Source organism: Danio rerio, chromosome 23, assembly GCF_049306965.1.
Source record: "Danio rerio strain Tuebingen ecotype United States chromosome 23, GRCz12tu, whole genome shotgun sequence".
NCBI classification, from domain to species: domain Eukaryota; kingdom Metazoa; phylum Chordata; class Actinopteri; order Cypriniformes; family Danionidae; genus Danio; species Danio rerio.
In genome coordinates this window covers 5,102,501-5,113,943 of record NC_133198.1, presented here as the reverse complement: position 1 = coordinate 5,113,943, position 11,443 = coordinate 5,102,501, and the positions used below count along the sequence as shown (strand labels likewise).

The following is an 11,443-nucleotide window of genomic DNA, read 5'->3' as shown; positions in this document are numbered from 1 at the left end:
TACCATTTCGTACGACTGAACTCGTACGAATTCGTACGAATTAGCCACTAAACTGGCAAAACGTAAAATACTTACGTTTTCTCGTGAGATCAGGCTGGATTTCTAGTGTGTGACTAGGAGAAGGAGCATTCTCATTCTAGAGAAAACTTAATTGACCAAATTAAGATGATGTATGATGTGTTCAATAATTTAGTTTATCTCCTCAGAATGGCTGATAATTATATATTTATATACTTCTTATATAAAAAGCACACTAGCATTTTAATGGGGTCTTTACAAATCAAACACAAAAGACAATACTAACCATTTTTTTTAGTTATGAGGATAGGTTGCTGACTAGACATACCATAAGGTACCAACATTTAATGAGGCAAAATCATCAGAAGTCCGTGTTACTAAATCAGGTATTACAGTTGCGATTTTCAATTTAGATCTCTAAAAAAACAATCTATGAAAATCAACAAACATCTCAGTGTTCGACCCAAGTAGCAAAAAACTACTTACAAAATATTGTAACCTTAAAAAAAAAATCAAGCTTTTCTAATATTGCACATACTGTTAATCTCACAGAGAAAAATAAATTGATAAAGATATGAATACTTATTTCTAGTTTTGTAAGTATCATTCTTACCACATGCATGCTACAAGGAAATTGTACCAGACATGCACCACAAAAGTAGCAGAATATTCCCTATCTCTTACAAAAGCTATTCAAGGAAGCAGAATTGTCATACCTTTTTATCCATATTCTCCAGCATCATTTTATGGGCTGGATGCACCATGAAATGTCAAAATAAAAACATAAAGATGCAATAAACAGCGGCAGTGAACTTGATCTTTGGTGACCTGACTTGGTGAGCTAGTGTTTTGCTGTTATTGGCTGCAATGTCCCAGTAAAAACCTACACTATTTTTTAGTTAAAAAAAAGACATTGCTCACACACATGGAATGCTTGTAAGTTTACAATGCTGGGAAAAGTATGTGACGGAAATTATGCAATGGCGGGCAGCTACTCATGCAGTATAGAGGAATGACGACGATGGAAAAATGGTCAACTTCAAAACAATCTCTTCTACACTTTCAGTTATTTTTACTCTAGCAGCAAAAGAGGGACGACGTTTGAAAATTTAAAAAGGGTGCTCTGTAACTGGCCTTCCGGACACCCCAAAAATTGGTCATGCATTTTTCCGTCACAAGATGGAATGTGAAAAATTTTAGGTACATGGTACACTGCTTTGGCTGGCAGGACAAGCGGTATTTGTGCATTTTTCAGAGAAATACATCCTCTATTGTGATTCTTGTTATCTCTTGAGCAATTTGGAGTGACAAAATTCTTCCCAGGTACAAATATACTTGAAAAAGACTCAAGGGATCTTCAGGTTGGCAGTGAATGGGGGAATGAGAGTCAGGAATTGGTCCCTCTATGCTACACTTGTATCTAAATGGTTAGGCTACGATTTGGCTACTGTTGCAAGCAGAACGACTACTAGAACAGTCACACAGAAAGGACAAACTCCATGCAGACACTGAACACAAGGATGCAAAACAACGTCCCCCACCAATCATGTTTCCCAATTCTTGTAAGAGGGAATGGAGATGGAATGATGGACAGGACTTCTTCACTGTTCCTTCACTCAAATGGACACATTCCAGTTCTCCTGTCTTGATACTCTTGCATGAGGCATTTGGAGCCTTTCAAACTGGGGTTTGTACACCCTTTCTTTATTTCCACCTTCTTCATCAAGGCAGATCAAAGTGGTTATACATCTGTAAGCATTTTGGTGATGTTAACATAGTTAGTGTTGGCTAGGGTGCAATTGGCGGTCTTGATGTTCTCCTCTCGGAAGTCCTCATTACTGTTGTTAACAGCCTCTTGAATTTCCATGTAGTCAGACTTGCTCATGGTTGACCCGCTGCGGCTCTTTTTCAGGTCCTCTGAGGAATCTATCTTGGGGACGCTGGTCACGTTAAGGTACTGGGCCTGTTCCTCTCCCTCTGTCTCTCGATGGTAGAAGTAGTTGAAGTTTGAGACTATGACAGGCACAGGCAATGCAATGGTCAGCACACCAGCGATAGCACACAGGGATCCCACGATTTTGCCTCCAATGGTAGTAGGAACCATGTCACCATACCCTACTGTTGTCATTGAAACCACAGCCCACCAGAAGGCATCTGGGATGCTTACAAACTGCGAGTCAGGCTCGTCCGCTTCAGCAAAGTAAACGGCACTTGAGAACAGGATGACTCCAATGAAGAGAAAAAAGATAAGCAGCCCAAGCTCTCTCATGCTGGCCTTGAGTGTTTGGCCAAGAATCTGCAGCCCTTTTGAATGCCGGGAAAGTTTGAAGATCCTGAAGACTCGCACTAATCTGATGACCCTCAAGATGGCAAGAGACATGGCTTGTTGACCTTGCTGACCATCTTCAGCTTTCTCTGCAAGCTCTGTTCCCAAGGTGATAAAGTAAGGTATTATAGCCACAATATCAATGATGTTCATTATATTGACAAAGAAGCCTGCTTTGCTTGGACATGCAAAGAATCTCACCAGGAACTCAAAGGAAAACCATATGATGCAAAGTGTCTCCAAGATGAAGAAAGGGTCAGTAAAGTAAGTGGAAGTATAGCTAATTGTTGAGTTGGAGTCGGTTCTGTATGCTTTGTGCATATCCGTTTCTTCATTGCGAAAAACTGGAAGTGTCTCCAGGCAAAAACTGACTATGGATATGAGAATAACCATGACTGAAATTATAGCAATAATCCGGGCAGGCCCTGAACTTTCAGGGTACTCAAAAAGCAGCCATACCTGCCTCTGAAACTCATTCTCTGGCAGTAGTTTCTCCTCTTCCTTAATAAATCCTTCATCCTCCCTGAACATCTCAATGGCTTCTTCCCCAAGCTCATAAAAACGTATCTCCTCTGAAAAAATATCCAGTGTCACATTGACAGGCCTCCGGAGCCTGCCGCCTGACTGGTAGTAATAGAGAATGGCATCAAAACTTGGGCGGTTCCTGTCAAAAAAGTACTCATTTCTCAGAGGGTCGAAGTAGCGCATTCTCTTTTTAGGGTCTCCAAGCAATGTCTCTGGGAACTGAGACAGAGTTTTGAGCTGCGTCTCAAAGCGCAGACCAGAGATGTTAATGACCACCCTTTCGCAGCACTCATGGTCTGGTTCCGGGTCATATGTGTCCTGTGGCTGACCCGGGAGAGCTGCGGCTTCATCGGCTGGGTCACCCGTGGCAACAGTCATGCTGTGAATGAAGGCAACCTGCAGTTTAGGGTCAGGATGCAATGGTTGTTGCTTCTAAAAACTTCAGTGGGGAAATGTGGGACTCCCTTTCAATTGTCAGCCCCCTTTTCTTGCATTAGATCCAAGGAAACACTGAAAAAAATACAGAGGCAGAAAAACAATTACTTGAGCCAAACAAACATGCAGGAATTTACTGTGCTCACTTAATATGTATTTCTTGTACTCCATAGTGGGATTTCTAATTTTCCCTAGACAATGCAGCATTTTATTTTTGAGCTAATATAGAAATTGAAGCAGTATGAAGGCAATGCACAAGAAAGTGAAGCAGTATGAAGGCACTGCACAAGAACCCAGAGCAAACACACAGAGAAAAGCTCTAGAAAACCACGGCTTCTAAAAACATCTATCAATCATATGGAGAAGTCGGCTTGACCACTTTACACATTGTATTTGCTTTTATCTGCCAAGTAGATCAATACTTACTGTGGCAAGGCTGTATCATTCCTCTTTGGATTCAATTATGCACTGTAAATCTAATAACAGCCTGAGTGCACTTAAATCATAATTGGATATTCCAAAACCTTCCAAAATGCATTTCACCAAGACAGGAAGACTGCTTGAGATAGAAAAGTTGCAGAAATATATCTGTATACTATTGCTCCCATCCAATAGTTTTATAAACGTATGAAGCATGACATGAATATTATTGTCCAATAATTCCCAAACATATAGTCATATATAGACATCTTAGATTAACTATTTCAGTATTCCTGATTTCTATTTTTAGAAATAGTTCATATGCCCAATTTAGAACAAGAATTGTTATTGTGACATTTAAAATGTATGCTTTTATACTAGTATGCTACAAGATCAACATATAGTATATTATAATAAATTTAAATAAATTTATTCTTTTTTTGGGGGGGTTTAGTCCAGGCACGTCCAAACTCAGTCCTGGAGGGCCGGTGTCCTGCAAAGTTTAGTTCCAACCCCAATCAGACAATCCTTGGCTAGCTAATCAAGCTCTTAACTAGGCTTTTCTATAAACATCCTTGCAGGTGTGTTGAGGCGAGTTGGAGCTAAAATCTGCAGGACACCGGCCCTCCAGGACCAACTTTGGACATCCCTGGCTTAGCCCCTTTATTAATCAGGGGTCGCCATGGTGGAATGAACTGCCAACTTATCCAGCATATGTTTTATGCAGCGGATGCCCTTCCAGCTGCAACCCAACGCTGGGGAACACCTATACACTCTTGCATTCACACACATACACTCCAGCCAATTTAGCTTTTTTAATTCACCTATAGCGCACATCTTTGGACTCTGGAGGAAACACCTGATGGAAACCCAATCAAACACAGGGAGAACATGCAAACTCCACACAGAAATGCCAACTGACCAAGCTGGGACTCAAACCAGCGAACTTCTTGGTGTTAGGGGATCGTGCTACCCACTGCACCACCATGACGCCTGTTTAAAAAAAATTTCTAAATAATCAAAAACAAATTATTGGAATACTCCATATTTTGGCCAATAATTTGTTCAAATGAAGCATAATGGCAAATAATCATTCTCATGAATATTAGAATGTCTTGTGCATTTAACAGCTTTCCTTCAGTTTAAACTAAACTGTTTTTTATAGAATATGCTGGGTTTTTTTTAAGCTTTATTTCCAAATAATCTCCAAATATGCCCATTCTGGTTAAACTGGCAGGTTAGCCGGTAAACTGGGAGGTCGAGCCACTGAACAAAGCCCAACAGGGTGGAAGACGTTTGCAAACAAACTTGTGTTTTTCTACAGTTGAAGTCAGAATTATTAACCCCCCTTTGATTTTTTTTTTCTTTTTTAAATATTTCACAAATGATGTTTAACAGAGCAAGGAAATTTTCACAGGATTTCTGATAATATTTTTTCTTCTGGAGAAAGTCTTATTTGTTTTATTTTGGTTAGAATAAAAGCAGTTTTTAATTTTTTTAAACACCATTTTAAGGACATTATTAGCCCCTTTAAGCTTTATTTTTTTAATAGTCTACAGAATAAACCATCATTATACAATAACTTGCTTAATTACCCTAACCTGCCTAGTTAACCAAGTTAAGCCTATAAATGTCACTTTAAGCTGTATAGAAGTGTCTTGTAAAATATCTTGTCAAACAGTATTTACTGTCATTATGGCAAGAAGATAATGAATTAGTAATTAGAGATGAGTTATTAAAACTATTAATATGTTTAGAAATGTGTTGAAAAATTATCTGTGTAAAACAGAAATCAAGGAAAAAATAATAATAATTCAGGGGGACTTATAATTCTGACTTCAACTGTTTATCAAAATGTTACAAAATACAGAATTTTAAAAGCTAAGAGTACCCTAAATCACACAAACAAATGACTCTTTGGAGTTAATTTTAAACACTAATTAAACACATTCACGTAGCTTCTGTGGTTTATTGTAACAAACACACTAATCGAATTGTCCAAAAATTAGTCCCACATCCACAAACTGCAATAAGCATAGGGTAGTTACGCAAGCTTACCTGCAAGCATCCCCAACGCGCCAGAGAAATAACTTGTTAAATGATTATGTTTACATGACACCAGCAGAACTAATGAACCGTCTGGTTGCCAGGGTCATTGATTTCTTTCAGCAGCCTTTCATTACAGGTATACTGCAAAGATCCTGCTCTTCCCCCTGCTCGCTGCGCCAGATCTCCTGCGCCGGTCTCGAGCAGATCCAGCCGTAAACGCCTTCAGGATGCACGGGAAGCATACAGCGGCGCGTCTCTGAGAAATGAACGAAGGGGAGCTCCCTCAAGGCGTTATTTGCAAAGAGCTTTCCATTGAAACGGTCCAAAGATGCTAAGGTCAGCAAAATCTGCCGCCCCCAGTGTCCTCACAGTGTTGCCTCGACTCAATTCAGAGATCTGCAAAGAAACAGGGGAGCTGTTTGCGTTGGGCGTCGCCTCAAACATGCTAGCATCACACAAGATAGTAACATACACAATAAGAGATTGAGGAGAATTGCCTGAATACGAGCTTGACGGCCGAAATGATGCTCTGAGGAGTGGCAGCATCTTGTTGTTGAGCAAACGTGCTCATCTTATGGGCGAAAATCCATAGAGCATCAGATGTTCCCAGTCATAATTTGGGTTGTTTTTTGTTTGTTTGTTTTTCCCCCTTGCACACCGCGTCCGTTTAAGGGTGTTGTCCAATTGTCCCCAAAAATGATTTTTGGTTTACGAATATTCAGATCCCAGGCTCATGCACCCTTGAAAAACACATCACACCGGCTGTGCTCAGCGTTTTAACCCGTTAAGCGCGAGGTGTCTGCAGCGACATGCTTCAGCGATAGAGAGGCTCCAAGCTCTAGGTGGATGATCAAAGCATGCCCATGCATTACTGTGTTAAAGGCATTCACGCATTTCCTTTCATTCAAGGCATCGATGCATTAACGCATGCATAAACTAAGGGAATAGAAAGACCAATAAAAAATGTATAAGTCAACCTTCCCGAGTTGTTTTCAAGATGCAAAATATCCATGGAGAAATGCTCCGGTATTCCTCTTGCGCTTACTTGTGTTTTCCTCCTTCATTTTAGGGAGTGGCGCGGCGCGAGCGAGCCATTCATCTCAAAGTCCAACTTTTCGTCTTTTACTCATAATTGTTGTGCAAGGGCGAGCAGTTCAGGCTGCAGTTGAGCACTGCTGCGCATACAAAGGCATACAGTGAGCTGCTGCTCCACCAAGGCTGTACAGCGTGGGCAAATTAAAGGAGACGCGCCTCCTCTGCGCTATAAAGATGATGGTGATGATGATGGAGCATCACTGCTCCACAGCTCTCACTTATGAGTTTCATCTAGTATCATAAAATTATTATAACAGCTTATATTACACAATTGTTCATAATGAATATTACACATCATGAAAACAACCGGAAAACAGTGTGTGTATGTGTGTTAAATAAATAATTATTTATTAATCCACAATTCATAAAAGTTTAAAAAAAGTGTTGTTATTCTTATTATTATTGGCGTCACAGTGGCCCAGTGGGTAGCATGATCGCCTCATCAATGAAGGTCGCTGGTTCGAGCCTTGGGGTCAGTTGGCATTTCTGTGTGGAGTTTGCATGTTCTCCCCGTTCGCGTGGGTTTCCTCCAGGTGCACCGGTTTCCCCCACAAGTCCAAAGGCATGCACTACAGGTAAATTTGATATGCTAAATTGTCCGTAGTGCATTTGTGTGGATGAGTGTTAATGGGTGTTTCCCAGTGATGGGTTGCAGCTGGAAGGGCATTCGCTGCGTAAAACATATGATGGATAAGTTGGTGGTTCATTCCGCTGTGGCGACCACGGATTGATAAGGGGACTAAGCCGAAAAGAAAATGAATGAATATTATTATTAATATTATTATTATTATTATAGTATTACCCTTAATGTAAGAACTTAAACTAATGGCATTCGTAGTAGCAATTAAATTATTTTACAATATGATGTTTACATATGGGCATCACGGTGACAGTGGGTAGCACGATTGCTTCACAGCAAAAAGGTCAATGGTTGGAAAAGAAAATTAATGTTTACGTATTACATATTGTTTTTTTACATATACTTTTTGTATATTTAGATTATGTTTTACATTTGTAATTATTTATATTCATTAAACAAATGCACATGCGCATAATGTATTATGAGTATAGTTTAAAGGAATGTATTGTTTGAAATACAATTATTAGGTTATTATTATTTATCTTCTAATGATTATTAAATTTACACCCCTATGATTGATTATTGTCTTCACTTGCTCAACAGAAAGGGCTGCGATCGGCTTTAGAAATGAAAGCGCTGTTCACCGATGGCGTGAAGAACAGCCGCAGTTACAGTCTATAGGTGCATAATACGTGTCTGGATCCACTAGTATGGCTTTAACAGCCAAGAGGAGAGGAAAAGTTACCTCACAATACATGCTATTATAGAAACATGGCACCTATCAATCAATTCGGTGGGCAGGGAAAGCTGCACTTCAACGTCATGTTTAAATCACTGGGATTTTGGTCCTATTTTAACGTCAGGACATTTAAAAAAATTTACTTTTTGGGTTTGTATCATTCCAGTATGGCAGTTGACACACTATACATACAGACAGTTCTGTCCAGACAGCTTACAGAAGTTGATTTTCATCAAAAAGATGCTTTTTAAACACCCATCACACCCCACCAGATATGTCATCCATACCCAATATGAACCTTATCTTAGGAATCTTACTCTTACAGTTGTCAGGGTGTTGTTTAACGGTCAGTGGATGTTTTACTCAACACACACTATATATATATATATATATATATATATATATATACACACACACACACAGCTAGGTTAAGCAATAGGCAAATTGTATTTAAAAATATTTTAGATATAATATTTAGTTATTTTAATTCAAATTATTTAGTGTAATTATAATTTTATTAAGTTGAACAGAATAGATTAACTGGTATTACAATACATAATATAGATTAATAAGGATTTAATTTAAAGAATTCAAAAAATATATACAGTAGGATTTAATTACATTGATAAAAATCTAGTCACTGCAACAATAATAACACAATTTAAAGTGGGCAGGGTTCATCAATCAAGTTTTAACAAATACAGGCCCATACTGACTACTACTGTCTAACCCTCAATGGATCCCTCAGTGCAGTCCCCATCTTCAGTCAAAAATTTAAGGGTTAATTTGAGGGTGACCTGTCATTTACAGCCTGATCTCATGAGGAAACGTATTTTGTTTTGTCAATTTGGCTAATTCATACGAATTCGTACGAGTTCAGTCGTATATTTATTGCATTTGAAATCAAAACTAACAAGCAAAAACATATACATGCATGCGTGAGGAAAATGTCTCAACAAAATCCCGTTATCACAAGAAAATACATTTTTATAACATAATTGAGTGACCAAAAGATACACGGACCACTTACTGGCACTGCTTGACATGAATGAATCTGTTAACGATAATAACTGTGCTGTTCTCACGGGTGATGTCTGATATTGCACTGATGCTTTTGACATATACCCTATTATTTGCACACGTCATTTTAAAAGCAGTACCAGTCTTTTCATAAGCTGAAATATTAGTTTATTCTTAGTCAGTGTAAGCCCTTTTGCGATGGTGTACATGGTGTTAAATTGTACATATAGCTGCAACTTGCACGGCTGACAGCATCTGGTGAATAAATGAAGGAATAAACAGAACCCCTCGTGCTTAATATGTGTAGATGTGGCAAACAGTTACCAGAAAATATCATCCCACAGACTTTACAGTGAATGCTTTTGTTATTTTCATAGTGGACTTGAAGCCAAAGGAAGTCTTTTATCCACTCTTGAAATAGTGTAGATGGTGGATTAACATTCATCACATGATCAGTAACGTTAATCTGATGTGCCATTATTTGTAGATTTAGGTGGTTTCTAAAACAAAATCTGTCAGTGTTTTCATTCTCATTTTCAGCGCGTTACATTTTCGCGGTTGTTGCTCAGCTCTCCCTGTCATCTGTATGCAGAAGGCGTTGACTGAGTGGTTGACAGCTGATTTTAACCAATCCATTCGTGTTCAGTTCTAGAGCAGTGGGCCAATAAGAAGAGCGCGAAGGCGGGCAAGCTTTGCTGTCTTTGTTTACTGACATGTCAACTGTTTTAAAGTGTTCCTGAGCGCAAGAGCAAAGATGCATTCTGCTTGAATGTGTCAATACTTTATGAATTTAGTCAAAGTGGACCGTTCCGATGACCCAGGCAAACTGTCCACAGTTTTCTCAACATTTTTAGATTAGCGAATTATAAATTCTATCTGTGCAGATGCGGTTTTTCACATCCAGATGCATGCTGCATTGATAACTAGCGAGTTTTTTGCTGCACAGTTATGCTGTTCCATTCATGTTTTTAAAAAATACTAACTTTAGTAATATCTTTAAACAAATCTAAAAATAGTAGCTTTCACTTGTAGTACTGAAAAAAATATATTATAATCACTGAAATTTACACAATTTTTAAATCACTCTTGCGACCCCTTGGAATTATTCGGCGTCCCCCAGTTTGATAACCACTTCTTTAAAGGATTATTTAGTTCAAGTAATGACCACTTACCTTGGGTTCTGTTTTGACGATCCATGCACAAAGTGCAAAGCGCAGGGCGCAAAAGCATTAGGGCGTTTCCGAATCCACTTTTACAATTTTAAGGATGGAAAAATCCGCTTTGCGCCCTGGCGCATGGTCTAACAGGGTTGAGCTTATTCTCTTAATGAGTTATAGGTAGGTTTTTAAAATAAACCAATCAGCGTATCATCTCAAATTCCATTTAAGAGTCAGTTGTATTGCGCCATGACGCATTTGCTATTTACACGGCGGACTAAGTAAGTTAAAAAGCTGAACGCTTCACTAGTTAAACAGTTAAACAGAGCATCTGTAGCACAAGAATGAGAGAATGAGCCTCCTCATTCTTTACATTCACTTTCACTCTTACAGATGTTATATTATACATAAATAATTTATAAACAAAAGATTTGTTTCAAAACTATTTCTAAATTCAGTTTTAATTTTCAGCAAACGAACAATAATAAATGAACAATAATAACAAAGTGTGGTCAAAAAACTGAGTTATTTCCAAATACACATGCTGTGCCACTTATGGTCTAAAACCTGACATATGGACAAATCTAAGCTTGTGTTAAATAAAACAAATATAAATATGCATATAATAAATAATACTGCTAATAATAATAACAATATTATACAAAAGAAAAATTGTCATGAATGAACTAAAAAAGCCCCTGAGATGAAGGTTGTGGTTTTTATATTTATGTAGGCTTAAAAAAATTATCATTTTTATAATATTTTAATCCTTTAATTCTTTTTCATTTGTAAAGATATTTGTGTATTGCTGTAAATCCTGTGTGTATTAAGCAATGTGTAAGCGAGGCGCACAACTAACGCGCTCTGAGCTGGACTTTAGACCTGCTTTGATCTGGTCTATTGTGCAGTCTATTAAAGTTCCTCAAAATAACTCACAAAACGTGCCAGCAATGCGCCTTTACATGCCTCCTTTTAGACAAGAAAATCTAAGGGCGCACATATGAGCGCTAATGCATTTGCTATTTAAACAGCGTGCCGTAAAACGTCAAAATGACTCTTGCGCCAAGCTGAAACTAGCA

The 11,443-nt window shown here is 38.4% G+C and overlaps 1 protein-coding gene across 10 annotated transcripts in view; it reads right to left on the bottom strand.

Annotated features, from left to right (window-relative positions):
- Window positions 1-419: 419 nt before the first annotated feature.
- The window catches only part of kcna2b (potassium voltage-gated channel, shaker-related subfamily, member 2b), a 24,178-nt gene continuing 13,154 nt past the window's right edge, over window positions 420-11,443 (bottom strand). The window contains exons 1-4 of one of the 10 annotated variants that reach the window (XR_012398359.1): window positions 6,246-7,011; window positions 5,783-6,169; window positions 1,205-3,379; window positions 420-981 (exon numbers count right to left, since the gene is read on the bottom strand). Coding sequence is in view for 6 of the 10 variants with exons in the window: in XM_005174098.6 (XP_005174155.1) it covers window positions 1,760-3,247 (1,488 nt within the window). In the remaining 4 variants the exon portion in view is untranslated. Of the gene's footprint in view, window positions 3,380-4,646; window positions 4,718-5,782; window positions 6,170-6,245; window positions 7,012-11,443 lie in introns of those variants that run through there. The other 9 variants (XR_012398360.1, XR_012398358.1, XR_012398361.1 and 6 more) reach the window with 9 other exon arrangements.